This window comes from Scleropages formosus, chromosome 9 (genome assembly GCF_900964775.1).
Source record: "Scleropages formosus chromosome 9, fSclFor1.1, whole genome shotgun sequence".
NCBI lineage: Eukaryota > Metazoa > Chordata > Actinopteri > Osteoglossiformes > Osteoglossidae > Scleropages > Scleropages formosus.
The window spans coordinates 31,641,393-31,658,799 of record NC_041814.1 but is presented as its reverse complement, the minus strand read 5'-3'; the positions used below and the strand labels follow the sequence as shown (position 1 = coordinate 31,658,799).

Genomic DNA, 17,407 nt, shown 5'->3' with positions numbered 1-17,407 from the left:
TAATATTCTTTCCTTTGGGTCATTCTGGGGTGAACTTGGTTCCTGCTTGGAAGGCGTTAAGAACTTTCCTCATAAAGAAAAATAGGGCTTAAACAATCAGTTTGTCGATTCGGGTTCGAAAATGAAGCACTGGGTGAATGTCACGCTTATGGGGGGGGGGGAGTGCCCAACGAGCTCGACAAGCCCGACATTAACAGTGAACAGGATCCGGCGTCACTTTCACGCTGCTTCCTCAAGCCAGGCCTTTGATCCGTCCACCGCAGACCCCACGAAGAGTCCGAACGCGGTTCCGACAGACGGCGGAAGGCCGGGGACCGTCCTTTAACGAGTGGCGGTCCTGCAGGAAAAAGCAGAGTGACCCCTGCTGCTTCCCGTAACTCGGCTCCTGCTACCACAGAAGAGCTCTTTGTTTCTCGAAATCCCACTCTGTGTCGGCGACCAGCTCCGCCCCCAGTCAGTGGACGCTAATGGGGCAAGTGAACTACTGGGGGCGCCACTATCAGAGGTTTGATCGGGGGTGGCTAAGCGGGGGGGGGCACAGTGTTTGTGTGTGTACGCAGGTGTCACTCTGTGCGTTAGGGACTGTGTGTGTGAGTGACAGAGACAGAGGGAGTGAGTGAGTGTGAGAGAGCGAGAACTCGTGGCAGAACAGTGTATGTAGAAGGGAGTCGTACTGGAGGCCAGAAGTACGTCGAGCAATAAGTTAAAATGGGATAAAATTAAGGTGGTGGTTCCACTCACAAGGGTCCAGAATGTAAAGTCAGCTAATTCTCAGTCTTTTCTTTGATGTGGTGCAAGGAGCTCCCTGTGTCCCTCGGAGCTGCTGAATCCCTCCCACACCAAAGAAGGGTCTCGAACCCATCTGTTTGAGAGCCACTTCTCTCCTGATCTCCTGACAGCTCCACAAATGAGTCCAACACCATCTGCTATGACTATCTGTTTGCTACTGAATGTCACTTCTATAGGAGCTACTGGAGGGATGTGAACCAGCAACATGGTGGTGTGTGTCCATAGTCCTGTGTGTGTCTAGAGCTCTTTGTCTGTTGCTGATGCACCGTTTTCACTCTGACTTGTACATTTCAATTTCAAAGTGTCTGCCAGAGGTGTAGAAGTAAAACGGACCTTGAAACCTGGTGCCTGAATGTTCTAATTCAAATTACTTTAATGAGCTGCAACTGGTTGGAAACCTCCCTGAATTACAGCTAACAGCGAACCCAAGTCATGAAGTGGGATACGACCCCACGACAGTTAAGGGCAAATTTACTGTTTTGGAAACAACGTCCCTGAGCTGCTTCTAGCACATTCTGCTTCCATCTCAAAGCACTTTTTGTTTTTTGGATGGTTTCCATCAGCATGTTTACACGCCTGCCGATGTTTGCGGGCCGAGCTGCAGACGCCCGTCGCTACCCATCGTGGGGGGCGTGGAAGCGGCGGGAGATGAAAGACACAAGTGGCCGCAGAGCCAGACAGACAATCGAGCCAAAGATATAATTATTACTCTCTGATAGTGGGGACGAACGACGAGAAGATTTCCGACAGTAAAACGGCAGTTATGAGAAGTAGGTAATTAGAGGGGGGCCCTAATCTGCACTCTGCTAATTACAGAGCGGCTCTTTAATTAATTAAGGTCAGGAGTCGAGAGCGCCCGTAATGACACACACTTATTAAATTTACCCGAGGCCCAGTTAAAATAAGCCGCTCTGCCCTCTAACCGATGCCCGAAATACATAGAGAAAGTTTTTATTCCTGGGACGGATGGGTGGCGCGAGCCAACTCGAACCCTCGCAGCGGGCGTGTAAACACACACCAACGGCACTGCTGCATCGCCGCTCACGCGCGCCAATCGGCACGATAGGGGGCGCCGGTGAGCGGAGGTCCAAAAAAAAGCAGCTAACGCAACAGCATAGGAGACTGAAAAAGCAGCAGAAATATTTTTCTGCCATATATTAATTTCAGCCAGGAATTCAATAAAACATTGCTCTCGAACCCTGACCACTGTAAGTCAAAGGTGTGATGACTGCAGTGATGTAGTGTAATGGCACAAATAAGCCACGCCCACCCGAACAAACAGCCTCTAGGAACATACCACACGCCGCTGTGCGAAGGAGCCACTCCCACTCGCACAAACAATCACGCGTGTGTGCGCCTTTCTGTACGCGCCACACCCACCTGCGTGACCAGGACACACCCAGCTGTGTGAACACCCTTGTAAATTGAGCTTTTTAAAAACAGAGGCCACACCCACATGCACTAAAAAGCCACACCCACCTGTGTGAACACTGCCTTTGTGCTTCTTCAAGGCTTCCTTGCTCTTGAAGCGCTTCCCGCAGCTCTCTGCTTTACAGATGAACCTGGCGTCTCCTTTACACGCCTCTTTGTGCTGCTCAAAGCTACAGCAGGAGACGGGAGAGCCCAGTCAGTGTGTGTGTGTGTGTGTGTGTGTGTGTGTGTGTGTGTGCGTGCACGCACGTGCGCTTGTACCCGAGAAGAGACGGCCGGGCTGCCCAGGCATACTGAGTTATGAGCAAAAGGGGCGGAGCCTGCAGATGAGACTCCCAAAGGGTCACACGTCACACCTTCACATGGGGGGGCGGGGCAGTAGGGGGCGGAGACGGCCTGCGAGACCCACCTGGACTCGGAGCTGAAGATGCTGTGGCACGTGCCACACTGGTGTACTGCGGTACCGTCTCCACTGGAGCCCAGGCTCTCAGTGCAATGCAGGACACTGGAGGTGTGACAGCAGCAGGGAGGGGTTCGGGGGGGGTTGAGCTTATACTGTTAAATGCATATAGTGCCAGCTTCTTATTACTATAATTCTTATAATTATTATTTTCATTACAGCAGGAAGCCACAAGTAGCTCCTCTGCTACACATTAATTCACTTCTATCACTATTAACCGAAATACAGTAATTGTGAGTTTTCCCTCAATACTACGTTTAACCCCCAATCGCGTACACAGAGGTACACGGAAGTGGACAGAGGCGGACGGAGGCGGACAGAGTATCACGTGGGCGGCGAGCGGCCGAGACGGGACTCACTGGCGCTGCAGCGCCTGCTTCACAGGAAACCTCTTGCCGCATGTTCGACACCTGAAGTCCTTGTCGTCGGTGGCGGGACGCTGGTGCAGGGTGTGCAGGTGGGCGGCCAGGACCTCCTCGCTGGGGAAGCTGCTCTCACACAGCAGGCACGGGTGGTCCTCCTTCACCAGCACGTCTGGGGGTGTGCGGCAGCTCTTCACACACACGCACACGCACACACACGCACACACAGATGCGCGCGCACGCAGCACCGTCCTTCCAGCTCTTACCCGTCTCTGCCTGGGGCCGTGCCTCCTTGCTGCTGTCGTCTTCATCCTTCACCGCTTCCTCTTCCTCCTCCTCGGGGTCCTCCTCCATGTCGCTGTCCAGGTAGCCGATGAGCAGCTCGGTGTCCGTCTCGATGTCGTCCACCGCCAGGTAGAAAATGTTCTCACCGTCCTGCCGACGAGCGAGGAGGCGCCAACAAGCGTCACTTTGGGGACCACGAAGCCCACGAGAAGGACTAGTGAAACCCGATGACCAGCGACCAAGGGCAAGCGGGAGGGCAGCAGGGGGCGCCGTGGTTAAGAATGCCGCCTTTGGACTCAAGGGACCTGACAGTCACTTTAAACTGACACAGTAAAAAGGACCCCGCCGTACAAGCAGGTAAATCAGTGTAAGCAGCTTCAGAGAGAAATGTCAGAAAACGAAGAATAACTGAACAGATGATGATCTATGTTCCATAACTGCAATATGAACAACTGCGATGAGCTGCCCAGTCCAAGAGGTACAATTCATTCATTCATTTTAACGGAAAGAGAGGACGTGAGGTTTGCCGGGCGCCTGCTGTCGCACCCTAGGGAGAAACACCCGACCTCCATCGCTTCTCATCGCTGGCTCTCAAAGCGATTAATAAGCAACACATTTTGAGTTGTCTGTCACACAGCAGGCGCCCTTTCGCCAGGAACGAACGCTCCGGCCCTTCACCGTCCCCAGCGGTCGAACCCGGTCTGGAGATGAGTGTCTCGTACAACGGGAGGTCAAACCGGGGAGCGATCCTGTTCGTGGTACTTGAACACACACTACGACTTCTGCCCTCGACTGTGCCTCCCCCAACCCTAACGCACATTCGCTCTCGGTGACGAGTAATAGCAGCACATGAATTGTAAATAAGCAAGTAAACAAATGAAATGCAGTTAAAATGTGGTTTTAAAAAAAGCGTCACGCACGTTTAAAACACGGAGGTGTGGGAAAGCTGCTCACCGCACCAGGTGGAGCGCCAAACGCCTCTTGCTCCGGGCGGTCGGACCACCGCCGCGTTAAAAAAAAAGGCAGCTGGCCGTCAATGGGAGCAATAAATATCACGCACGTATAAATACTACGAGGCAGCCGTGGCGAAAACATTGACCTCGGAAAGACTTTCTCCCACGGTCGCCATGCGTTGGACGCGTCCCGTGACCGCTGCGTTATTTCGCTCGTTTAACTCGCAGCCGAGGAAGCGCGACACACACCGCGCGAACATTAACGCCAAGCAATGATAATAATAATAATAATAATAATAATAATACTCGAGTCTGTCAATAATAATGTTACACATATTTACCGCTCTTTCCAAGCGCTGTCGGCTACACACATGAACCCTTCGCACTGAGACACCACGGTAAATTCAGCTCCTATTTCTCTCACCTCGGGGTGGCACATGAATGTGGAGACCACAAGGCCAGCAGGTGGCGTAGTGGTTCAGGCTGCTGCCTCGCAACGAAAGGACCCGGGCTTGAATTCCAGTCCCTCTGCAGAACCCTTGCTCAAGGCACATACCCTCCATTGACGCAGTAAAAATTACCCTGCTGTATGCAAAAAACCCAGCGTTCTCTGCTGCCTTGAACAAAGTTAAAAGCAAAAAATAAAAACACTGGTGGTGTCAACAATTCAGCAGCATGATATTTAATGAGCTGATTATTTATTTTATTACTCAACGAGAGGAACTGGCCCAAATTCCGCAGCGGTACCGGCGCGTGTTGACAGAAATGGATCGGCAAACGGCCGAGGAAAAGAGCATCGGCGTTTCGACCACACGTGACATTACAAGAAGGTGAGGCAAGAAATATCGGAGCATGGTAAGGAGATAGGTAAAACGTGGCAAATCAAAGTAAAACTGTTAAAAGTAGAGGTCTACTGGAGAATAGGGGCTCAGAGGTTATAGGTTTGAATCCCACCTGCAGCTGTTTAAATGGGTAAATCAGCGTGAGTGGCTCTGCAGAAAGGCGTGGGCCGTGTGAAAGACCGTAGTAACGAGAGGACAATGACAACGGAAAAAGCGGAACGCGCTGGAGGGGACACTGCGCCGCCACGCAACAGTAGCGCCACCACAAGGCCGAGGAGTCATGGGGTCGGGAAGTCAGTGCTAGAACTTCCAAGGACTCGATCAAAACCGAAAAAGGTCAAACCCATTAGAGCAACATGTTCTGCCAGTCCAGCTTGATTAAGGTCAAAGGTCGGACAAAAAGGGAGTACGACATCCTCACAAAAGGCTGTGTTCAGGAAGGCCATCGTTTTCGTTGGCGGGGGGGCGGGTACACACCTGCTTTATTTTACTGCAGAAAAAACAATGAGTGCAGGACATGAACCAGGGCGGTGCAGAACCAAGTGGGGGTGGCCCTCTGCTCCACGGTTGTTTTATGGTCTAATCAGTTCAACAGGTGGCATAGCAGTTGGAGCTGGTTATTGAGTTGCAATTAAAGGGATCTGGGTTCAAGTCCCACCTTCTGCTAAAGGGCTCTTCATCATGGAAATGACCCTGAACTGACAGTTCAAAAATTACCCTGCTATGTACAGGAAATCAGTGTATGTATCTGAGTGTAGAAACATGACACTGTAAGTAGCCTTGGGCAATGGTGTCACATAAAAAATAATTAATATGAGCAAATTCAAACCAGTCAGGTTCTCACCGAGAACAATACAAGGAGCTCCCAGCCAATCATATTCTCACCAAGAAGAGTACAGGGAGCTCCCGGCCAATCGTATTCTCACCAAGAACGGTAAAGGGAGCTCCCAGCCAATCAGATTCTCACTAAGGACAATACAGGGAGCTCCCAGCCAATCAGATTCTCACCAAGAACAATACAGGGAGCTCCCAGCCAATGAGATTTGCACACAGGCACAACCATTGGCAATTCCCAATGGATCAGATTTGCACGTCAAGCTCCGGGGTGGAGAAGATACAGACCAGAGTGAAGTTCCTCATACCCTCACATGTGGTGGATGGAAGCAACAGTGGAGAACCAAAGGACCAAAGATATTTATTTTTCTTTACTTAAAAAGTGGATCTTCAGTAATAACAAACACTTTAACTGAAGCCAAATACAAAAATAAACCGAGAAAAAGAAACATTGAGTTACAAAAGAAAATGATGCACATACTGTGTGAGTGACGGAGAGTGTGTGTGTGTGTTCCACTGATGTATGGATGAGTGATCCAATGTAAGTAGTGTATCCAGCAGTGTAAGTCACCGCGGTGAATGAGGCGTGTGGGCTGATGGTGACACTACATAGAGTTCATTGGAAGTCGCTTTGAAGGAAAGCGTGTGCTAAATAAATAAACGTAAATGTAAATGTGTAGGGGGCGCGGTGGCGCAGTGGGTTGGACCACAGTCCTGCTCTCCGGTGGGTCTGTGGTTTGAGTCCCGCTAGGGGTGCCTTGCGATGGACTGGCGTCCCGTCCTGGGTGTGTCCCCTCCCCCTCCGGCCTTACGCCCTGTGTTGCCGGGTAGGCTCCAGTTCCCCGTGACCCCGTATGGGACAAGCGGTTCAGAAAATGTGTGTATGTGTGTAATGGGACAAGCAGAGCGGTGCAGCAGAAGTGTGCTGGGCCCAGAACCCAGAGATCGATGTATCAAAACCATCCTCTGCTAAATGACTTAATTTAGGGATGGCTGGTAGTGTAGTGGGTACAGCTACTGCATGTGGACCTAAAGGTCACAAGTTCAATTCCCCCCTCTGGTTGTACTACTCTTGAGCAAGGTACTTACCCTAAAGTGCTCCAGTAAATTTACTCAGCTGTATAAACGGGTAAATAATTGTAAGTTGCTTTGGAGAAAAAGTGTTCTCTACTCCTTTTGTCCATTTTTTATTTTTTCCCCTCCCCCATTAGGGGTGGAGCATCCTGGAGGGGCGTCGCCAGGGTCTGGAGCTCGTGACGCTTTACCTGATGTGTGCACACACGTTCATCCAGGAGTTTCCTCCGTGGTAGCGGTGAGCATTCGTGCGCGGACAGCGACCAGAGCCGAACGCAGACTAAACAAGCCCCCTCCCAGCCCCTTCACGCCGTCTACATCTCTCCATCTCGCTCCCCATCTGCCCATCGGAGCCCCTCTCTCCCTCCCTACGCGATGCCGAAGGGGGCCTCACCTGGATGGCGGCCAGGTTCTTCTGCTCCTGCGTGGGCGCCTGGTGCACGAAGCGCAGCCAGTTGGCGTGGCGCGGGTTGCTCGCGTCCAGGACGTACAGCACGTCGCCCTTGTTCCCTCGCACCTGGGACACGCGGGGCACACGACAGTGCGGCTCATGTTTGTTGCTCCCAAACAATAATATTTCAAGTGAACGAGATAAGATGAGAGGCACGTCAGCTGGAAAGGGGTTCAAACCCACGATCTTTGGGGCCAAAGGCAGCGGCGCTAAGCACCGCACTACCTCTCGTCCCGTTACCCGGTCGTCAGCGTCAGATGGTGACCGTTACTGTTGACTCAAAGATGAGTTTAATGTAAGAGACGCGGTATAATGGGTAACTGGGTCTCTGTCAACGTCTCATCTTTCATTGCTTTCGTTTGTTTTTGTGCCGTCTAACGTTTTCACGTTCCCTCTTTTGAGTGCGAAATACTTAACCGCCTGCTTTTCCGTGTGTCCCTACTTGCTTTCGCATTTAGTGATGTCACTTCCTTCTTATGTGATCATGTGACCGATATGATGACACACTTCCTGTCTGCCAGATGGCAAGGAGGTTTCCTGCTGCAGGAACTGAGAAACTCAGCGCAGATGGCATGGATAGAAAATAAAGCTGGTGATGCTTCAGAGCGATGCGGGAAATGCGTAAAAGAGTTGTAAAACGCGACGTGGGGATTCTTCGGGGCTTTCGGGACACCTGCTCTACGACACGCGTCTGCGTGCGTCGCGGTCGAGCGCCTTCCACCGATTTACCCCCTTCCGGCAGGCGGCTGCTGGGAAGTTCAATACATTCGACGCAGAACGTAGCGTAAAAAGCACCACCCGAAACGCAGGACACCGATTCCCTCACAGCGGAGAGGAGCTCCGGGGGTTCGAACCCCGCCCTCCGCCTGCTCTGAAGTTATGAGCTCTGCCCAAAAGGAGAGAGACGCTGTCATTATCACAGAGCACCTTGTAGAGCATTTCCAAGCGAAAACGATATGCTGTCAACCGCTCGGCCCTCTTTGTCATAACACGGACGCTGTCGTTTTCTCGACGCCTCTTCAAACACACGCGACACGCCGCCGGATCCACCCGCAACAGCCATTCTTTGCGAGGAGATCCACCTAGGAGACGTGAGAACCTTCGCTCGAGCGTGAGAGGAATAGAGGAGATACGGGAGCGCTTCTTTCTGGCTCCCGAAAACAGCGGAACCCCTCGTTCCAAAGCGCAGAGGCACGGCTGAGGCGGGACACCGCCACCAGGGTCACCTCCAGCGAAGGGTAGGTGAGCGCGACCCAGAACTTCCCTTTGCTTCAAACCGTTGACGCCATTGAATTGTCCGGGTGAACTTAAACACGTTCTTGAACCGAGGAGCCTCGTTGGATGGCGGCCCTAGAGGACCAGGGCTGAAGAGCCTTGTTGGATCTAGGCCCTGCAAGACCATGGTTGAGGAGTGTTATGGGATGGTGGCTCTACAGGACCAGGGTTGAGGAACTTTCTTGGATCCAGGCCCTATAGGACCAAGGCTGAGGAGTGTTGTGGGATGGTGGCCTTACAGGACCAGGGTTGAGGAGCCCTCCTGGATGGAGGCTCCGCAGGACCAAGACAGGGGACCCTACTGCATGGTGGCTTGGCGGGAGTTGAGGTGTCCTTTCAGATGCTGGCGTTGTGGCATCAGAGCTGCAACACCACACCTGCTTGAGGTCCTGCATTTCTTTTAACGTTAGCAGCGCTGATGAAGATGTTATGTGTCCCATACCTCCCACATGAGGCGTGTGTCCATGGTGTCGTCCAGCTCACCGGTCATCCTCTTCTCTCCTGCAAAGGGCCCAAACTTCTCACCCTGGGGAGCAGTGAACATTATGTCAGTTCCAAAGCGAAACGTGATACAGCTGTACAGAGACTCCGAGTTCTATGGAATAATAGTAACGATAATAATAAGTCAATGCGGTCATAACAGGGGGCTGGGACACGACATATCACAGCACTTAAGAGCATGTGCGTTTGGCCCGAACATTGTTGGGTCAAGTCCCAGCACAGGCACTGCTGTAGTAGTAGGGAGCGATGCAGATGACACTTCCCGAACCAACGGGAACTTTACTGAGGTGGGAGGAGAGACCCTCGCCCCCCCCCGCCGAGAGCGGTCACGGAAAAGTTGGACGCGAGGGAAAGCGTGACGTTCGACTGCGGAACGGAACGGAACGGAACAGGGAGGACGCGGGGAGCGGAAATAAAGTAAGGGAAGCGCGTTCCCGAGCGCACTTCGCCCGTCGTTTACTCGCGCGCGACTTCTCCTAGGCTTTTGCGCGCGTTCGCTCGCTCGCTCGCTCGCTCGCTTCCAGCTGTTTCTCTCTCTCTCTCTCTCTCTCTCTCTCTCTCTCTCTCTCTCTCTCTCTCTCTCGACGTGGCACTTTCTGCTTCCCCGGCAGCGCAGGACACGTCTGCAGACCCCCGGACGGACGCGCCCACCGCCACTTTCTTCTTGCCGGAGCGGAAAAGAAAAAGAAAAAGAACCCAGAAACAGAAAAGAAGGGAGTGAAAAAGCGCAGCTCCGAGCGACGCGACGTCGTCGACGGGACAAACGTAACGAACCTTCTTGACGCGCCTGGCGGTGTAGAGCCCGACCCCGTCCTGCACCCCGGACGACTTGAGCGCGAACCTGTCCGGCACGTACATTCCCAGCATGGCCATATATTAGTAGTAGCCGCATGAGCGAGCGCGCCCACGCAGCAGTCACGCGCAGCCCCGCCGATGATGATGATGATGATGATGATGATGTTTGTTTATTTGCTTGTGCTTGGCACGCGGAGGGCAGCGCGTTCTGCAGGCTGCTCTCAGCTCCTCGGTCCAGGTTCCACTTCCATGTTGTTCCTCGGCGGGGGGGGGGCGACAGAGGGCGGGCGGGCGGGCGGGCGGCCGGCCGGGGGGGGGGGAATGCCGCGCTCTGATTGGCTCAAAGTTCGCAGCTCCGAGGGGCTTCGGAAGGACCGCGCGAAGGAAGCGGAGAGCCGCGCGCATCCTCATCACCGTTATTATTATCGTTATTGTTGTTATTGCGTCGAACGTTTTTAACGATGATGAAGTTCTGGCGATCACTGAGTTTGTGTGCAGCAGAAATGTATCTAGAACTCGGTGTGTGTGTGATACAATGTTTCGTTTTTTGAGACACGTGCCAATTCATGTTTAATCCGACTTTGCAAATTTGCACGCGCTGCTGCGTTTCTCCACTTTTGCCGATAATATATGTCGATCTGCTGACACTCATTTGCCCGTTTCTGCAGCAGGGTAAAGCAGGGTAAAATTCTACTGTCACTTCAGTTCAGGTAAATGCGGGGAGGGTTTCGAACCCGAGACCACGACACAGTGTTACACGTTAATGCAATGTGAATGTTGAATGTAATACAACAAATAATTTATCCATTCAGTTACACCAAGCCTTGGTCCAAGGTATTACTAAATGTAATTACATTATTTACCGGCTTAAACTTTCATCTATTTGTGTTTTTATTTTGCAAAAGCGACGGATTATTCTGTCCACCGCTGGTAATGCAGTGTGTGTGTGTGTGTGTGTGTGTGTGTGTGTGTGTGTGTGTGTGTGTGTGCGTGTGTGTTGTGCTCCAGATGTGATTCGACTTCTCGCACACTTCAGCATCATCCCACAATGTCACACACTGCGCTGTGAATGTCTACTGCTGTTCTCACAATACACACACACACACACACACACACACACACACACACACACACACACACACACACACACACACACACACCCTTGAGGCCTGCGGCGGCATGTGCTGAGACACGCATGTCCCGCCTGGCAAACACCAGAGCTGCACGCTGTTCGACAAGATAAACGTGTCACAGTAAACGTGTCCATCGATAAGGTGTCAAACTCGTCCGCTGAAACGTTTCGGAACACGCACACGCACACACCTGCATGTTTGTTGGAGTGCGTTATGTTTGTAGAGCCAGAGGCACCGACGAAGGGCTTGGACCTACCCAGCACGCAGCAGTACCGCGGTATGGCCTCGCCAGCAGTGACCCGTTCACACCGGGTGACCCCGGGTGACCCCAGGTGACAGGCCTCTGGAGCCCCAGCTGCTGGTCGTATGCAAATGATCCCCAGTGCAACAGTACCTAGAAATGACACAACGCTCCTCTGCTTCATTTCTTTGCCCTGGCGGCCCGGGAGAAGACCCGTTACGGTCCGAGCTTCTTTTTAAGGTGCTGAAGGACAAGCTGACCGAGTTAACGTCCACGGTCCGGACAAGTGGACTGAAGACTGAAAACGCCATCATTCCGAAACCTTTTTTATTGAATCTTCTACAAAACATTAATATTTCCCCTTTGTTTTTCAGCATTAATATTGCGCCCGCCGTTCTAAACGTATCACGTCAGATCAATCAAATTAATCTGTAGCTTTTCTCGGTTAACATGATACGACATTTCATGTCCTTCTTTATTGTTGTTGTTGGTGGTGGTGGTGGTGGTGGTACTGTTTATAATCTTTCCTGTAAATCAGATAAAGTTGTCAGTTTTAATCTGTAATAAAACTTCTCACAAGTGAAAATTTTCTGTGATACAATATTTTCATGTCAATAAAGGCTTTACTGTCATTTGAACCATATACCCCTGTACAGTAACACGGTGAAAGGAAACAACGTTCCTCCAGGACCCTGGTGCTACATAAAACATCACACAGACTACGCCGAGTGTACGCGTCCAAGACTTGTGCGAACGGCGCTGGACATTTCAACAGTACTAAGTATTGCAACAACGAGTAAAACGGGACGATAGTTCCAGTGTCAGTCCAGTCCTGAGTATTGAGGAGTCTGATGACTTGGGGGAAGAAACTGTCGCACGGTCTGGTCCTGAGACCCGGGTGCGGCGGGTCAGTCTGGTGGCTCTGCGGACGCAGCGCGTCGTGTAAACGTCCGTGATGGAGGGAGGAGAAATGGAATCCTTTGTAAACTACATTTATTCATTTATCTGATACTTTTTCACATAGACTTACTGTGTTAAGCTGCTTACACCGATTTACCAAATTATTCAGCTAGGCTGTTTTTACTGTTTCAAGTCATGGTAACATTCTGATTCACTATTACTATTATTATTATTATTATTGTTGTTATCATTGTTGTTGGTGGTGGTAGTGGTGTTGTCTCCAACATCCACAATGAAAAACGTGTAAAACAATTAAAATAGTCCAGTGTGCTTTTGTGATCGTACATATATTTGGCTCTGAACTAAATTTACTGCACATGCGATAAACACCAGTAAGCACAAAGCCGTGTGCGAGGTGTGTTGGAGAACACACGGCCGCTCTGGCAGGAACGGGGCACATTTGGCATGTGGGTGCCTTCCCTTCGCACCGCAGGTCTCTGCCAGTGCATGTGCGTGTGTGTGTGCGTGTGTGTGCGTGCGCGCGTGTGCGTGTGTGTGTGTGTGTGAACCCCGAGTTGTTTCAATTACCTGGGAGAGCGGGCCGGATGACGAGACCTTCGCTTAGTTTAAACACACAGACACGCCATCGGACCTGCTCCCTGCGAACGCGTCCTGAGTCATTACCTACGGAAGGAACACGGCACACGATGCTCACGTGGATCGAGACGCAAAACACGTAGATTGAAAACACGTTTATGTTTACAGATGGCCTTTTGTTTGCTTTGTCTCTAAACTTGTGTGTATGTTCTGTGAGTATTTTTGGACTCCGGAGTGTGTGAATCTGCACTTCTGTGCTTCCTGCATGTTTGCCTTCTTTTGCGCTCATGGACATGATTTCAGGCCCCATGTGTTCGTGTGTGAGGATGTGTGGGTGTGTGAGTGTGGAAATTTACCCCCTCCTGTTTAAGGCTCTATGCGCATTTCAGTGTGTGTGTGTGTGTGTGTGTGTGTGTGTGTGTTTATAGGTGTGACTCCAAGCATGTGCAACTTTGTGTGATTGCGCTCATCTGTGTGGGTCGGTGGGTGATCGTGTGCGCGCCCGCGTGTGCGATGCGTGTAATTTGCACTAATGTGCAATCAGCATTGTGTTCGTGTTGTTTACCGCGTTTACAGTGCGTGTTTATCTCTGCCACTTCCTGCCCCATTGTGGACTTGATCTAGATGGGCTGTCTTGATTGGTGACGCTTGACTTGGTTAACTTGTTTACACGCACCGTCCAACCTACGGTCACGTGATCCAGTCGGGCTGATGGGATGTGACGGTATTATGACACCAATATGACCATATTTGGTCGAGAGTTGAAGAAAACGATGAGTAATGAGCGACAAACACACTTGACGTGAGTACTGGCCGTCTCACGTAAACCGCGTCCCGTTACTCCAGCGAGAAACACGGCACTGTGGTCAGGCTCAGGATGATGGCGAAAGTTTATTTAAAGCAGCTCAGGCCATGCCCCCATCTGATGGAGCCACAGCCGCACCTGAGTACCGTGAAGAGGAAGGGCGTCCCAGGTGGGGCCCTTTAACCTTCACAGAGGCTCCACTTCGAAAGGGGCTTCTGCTCGAAAAGTGGCATGTTCGGATGTTTAGGGTGCTGATCATTTATATTCATTCATTCATTTACCTGCCACTTTTCTCCCAAGTGTCTCGCAGCATTTAGCTACTTGCAGTGATTTATCTGCTTGCACAGCAGGGTGATTTTCACTCAAGCACTTCAGATTAAGCACCTTGTTCAAGGGAATTACTGCACAAAGTGGGATTTGAACCTTGCCCCTTCAAGTGGAATGTATCAGCGCTAACCACTGCGCCTCCTGCTGCCTGATCCTGACTTCATTAAATTTCCAATGTTTGATTTACTCATAAGTTCAGTTATTTCATACTATTTGGGCTCAAAGACATTTTCTGTTTTTAGTTACAGTGTGTTTTTCCATTTAGTTGATTGTGCTTTCTTGGACCACAGATCATTGAAGTCCAACCAATGACCTCTCTTCTCTTCTCACTTCCTGAAGTAAACACACCCCAGTACATCACAAAGGGACTCTGCAGTGTTACAGTACCTACAATTATTTACTCTTTGATACAGCTGGGTAATTTGACTGGGGCAAGTTAGGGTAAGTACCTTTCTGAAGGGTACTGCAGCTAGAGGTGGGATTCAAACCTGCAACCTTTGCGTCCAAACGCAACAACTCAAACTACTGCACCACCAGCTGTTCCCAGAATGCATAGAAACATGTGGTCGATGTTTACTTTTGTCTCCCTCTGCTTTGTTTTTCGTAAGTCAGCTTTTCTGTGCTCTTGGTGGAACGGCTGAATTCACCTGGTTTTGTCTTTTGGCAGAGAGTCACCAACTTCTGTGATGAACCCACACACACACACACACACACACACACACACACACCTGGCCAGTTGGATGGCCTGGCAGCGATGTTGTATGAGACCAGGAATGCCTACCGAGTCAATTTGCAGGAGCAGAGAACCTGCCCTTGGACCAAGAACTATGCTGAGCATCTCATCTGATGAAGAATGATGAGTCTGCACTTTCTGCTCAGGACAGGGATGACTTTTCACTGCTCTGAAATACTACCCATCGTCTGGGATCCACTATGGCAGCATCCCCGTCCTCTAATCCATCATTTCTGCAACACTGATCAATAAATGTCTGCTGTGCGTTTTGGACAAAAATTACACTTAAGCATCAGGACCCTCTGTAATCTCTGCTTTTTGTACTCTGTAGAGTCAGGAATTATGACATTTACCTGGGTTGAATGTGGGTATTTACCTAAAACACAGTTTTCTGGTGAACCCTGGCAACAAGATTTCTGCATGGCCCCGAAATGGGCTTCTTCCCATCCAAAAGTCTCATTTCGACTGTTCAATTACTAAAGATGCTTTTACAACAAGGGTCTGACAAGATTATAGTTTTACCCTCAGACTGCCTGAGATTTTGACCGAGGCACTTTGGGTCAAGCCTCTTGTCTAAGGACACAGCAGCAGTTCTGTAGCTCCAGCCTTTAGCCCGGTTCCTCGACCGCAAGACTCTCTGCTGACCATATCGGACCACCATTGGAGGGGTCCGAATTTGAATGTCAGGCCTTCAGTCTTTGCCTTCATTTCCCCCCAAACTGAAGAATAATTATACAGTTTAACACCACAGTTTCAGCCCTTTGAATGTTTAACAAATACTTAGCACTTCTGCGATATTTAAACCCAACAGAAATAAGCCCCACAAAACTTACCGCAGCATCATGTCCGGAAAATTTTCAGGTAAATAATGTCAGTGGTTGGAAGAAATCAACATGTGAGAAGAAATATGATCTGTAGGTGTCTCATTTTCCTCCAAGGTCATGGAATCCTTCCTTCGCATGTGCTTTTCCAAAGCTACGTATGGGTGGTTACATTCTGAAAGACTGGTGACAGTCAGACCAAGAGGACTGAAAACAGGCTTAGAAAACACTGGAGAAGAATCAGCCAGATGGTCATTGAGTTCCCTCTGGAAACCGCTTTGTCTGAGACTCTGCCCTTGATCCAGTCCCATTTGAACTGGGCAGAACAAAGCTGGATAACCATCAGATGATGGCCCTAAGGCGAGGTCGTGGCCACTGAGGCTGGGGCGACTCGTCTGTTAACGCCGATGCTCCGAGGGTCTGCTTCCTACTTCCTCCGACACGCGTGTTCCTGTAAATACGGTAAACACGGCCTCCTGTGGGCCTGCAGCCCCAACTGATGTTCATCACCGTATATCAGTACAACGGGGAGGACTGTAAAACGTACACATTACATACGCACTTTACAAAACACTCCCTTTACAACATGCAGTGGGATCATCAACCCTCATCTACAATTATATGGGAGGCGCCAATTCTGGCCGACAAGCTTTAGCAACGAGAGGCTAATATTAAAGGGTGCCATCGATGTACTTGTTCTAAAGCGGAAAACACATATAAAGCCACAGTACAATACATGCAACGGTTTATATTATTAACCACTTTTTATCCGGTGGCCCTTTAAAGCAAATTACAACATTAGCTTCGCACACTAAGCTGCCTACAATGATCTACCCATTTCTACAGCAGAGTAGGCTTTACCGCATCAATTTAGGGTGAGTGAACTGCACTGTACTACAGCAGGAGGGAAGATTTCAACCCAGTACTTTTGATTTGAAGGCAATAGCACTAACCACCACGCCAGACAGCCTCCTCCCCTTTGTGCCATTCTGGTGAAATGAGCCCATTTGGTTAAATTATGCAGCAAGTTCACCTTCATTCAGGGTTCTTGCAAAGAACAACACAGATGTTCTTGGAAAGCATTATATCCTGCTGTGATTACTGCTACATTCAGGTATTTTCAGTTACTTCCTGCGTCGCTCACTTGTATGGTTTGACCAGGTTTTTTGGGACGTTTAGGACAAATCATACCACAAATAGCAACAGGAACTCTGAAAATCCTTGTGTTTTACTTTCCATATAAACACATCTGTTATTAAAAAGGTCTGCACATGAATGCATTCCTGGAAAACATAAAACTGGCTGCGATGTGTCTGGGAAGCCTTTTCCAGAAAGTTGCCCTTTGCGTGGCAGAAGGTGAGAAGTCAGCTGGGTTTGGGCCGTGACGCCAGGCCGAGGACGGGGTTCTACGTGGTCCACCGGAGTGCGGGAGCTCCAGGACACGTGAGGGTAGCCTTCTCGCGCTCTGGGACTGAACCAACTCAGATGAGCTGCAGAACTGTAACCCAGCCGTGCCAAGACCCCCCCTTCCCGGAGCCTCCATGATTGCCAAGGCAGGAGCCAAACATGACTGAATTCTTTCAACTCCAGCCGTTTTCAACGGCCCCCTCAACCACATATTCCAATCTTCCAGTACGTGGCAGAACAGTTAATAAATAAATACTTTTTAAAATATTTTTTTTCCTGGTCAATATTTTTACTTCAAATGGTGGCTGGAGCTCTGACTTGGAAACCAACCACAGCTATGCTACCGAACCACAGCTAGATTTCTTATGGCGGGTGAACAGGCACAGATTTA

At 50.3% G+C, this 17,407-nt stretch overlaps 1 protein-coding gene across 3 annotated transcripts in view; it reads right to left on the bottom strand.

The window, feature by feature from the left end:
* The window catches only part of prdm5 (PR domain containing 5), a 37,369-nt gene extending 25,011 nt beyond the window's left edge, over positions 1 to 12,358 (bottom strand). Inside the window, exons 1-7 of one of the 3 annotated variants that reach the window (XM_018733149.2) lie at positions 10,032 to 12,352; positions 9,199 to 9,282; positions 7,425 to 7,547; positions 3,309 to 3,477; positions 3,040 to 3,214; positions 2,630 to 2,725; positions 2,269 to 2,390 (exon numbers count right to left, since the gene is read on the bottom strand). In XM_018733149.2, coding sequence (XP_018588665.1) covers positions 2,269 to 2,390; positions 2,630 to 2,725; positions 3,040 to 3,214; positions 3,309 to 3,477; positions 7,425 to 7,547; positions 9,199 to 9,282; positions 10,032 to 10,130 — 868 coding nt within the window. In that variant the 5' untranslated portion in view covers positions 10,131 to 12,352. Of the gene's footprint in view, positions 1 to 2,268; positions 2,391 to 2,629; positions 2,726 to 3,039; positions 3,215 to 3,308; positions 3,478 to 7,424; positions 7,548 to 9,198; positions 9,283 to 10,031 lie in introns of all 3 variants that reach the window. The other 2 variants (XM_018733151.2, XM_018733148.2) reach the window with 2 other exon arrangements.
* Positions 12,359 to 17,407: the final 5,049 nt, after the last annotated feature.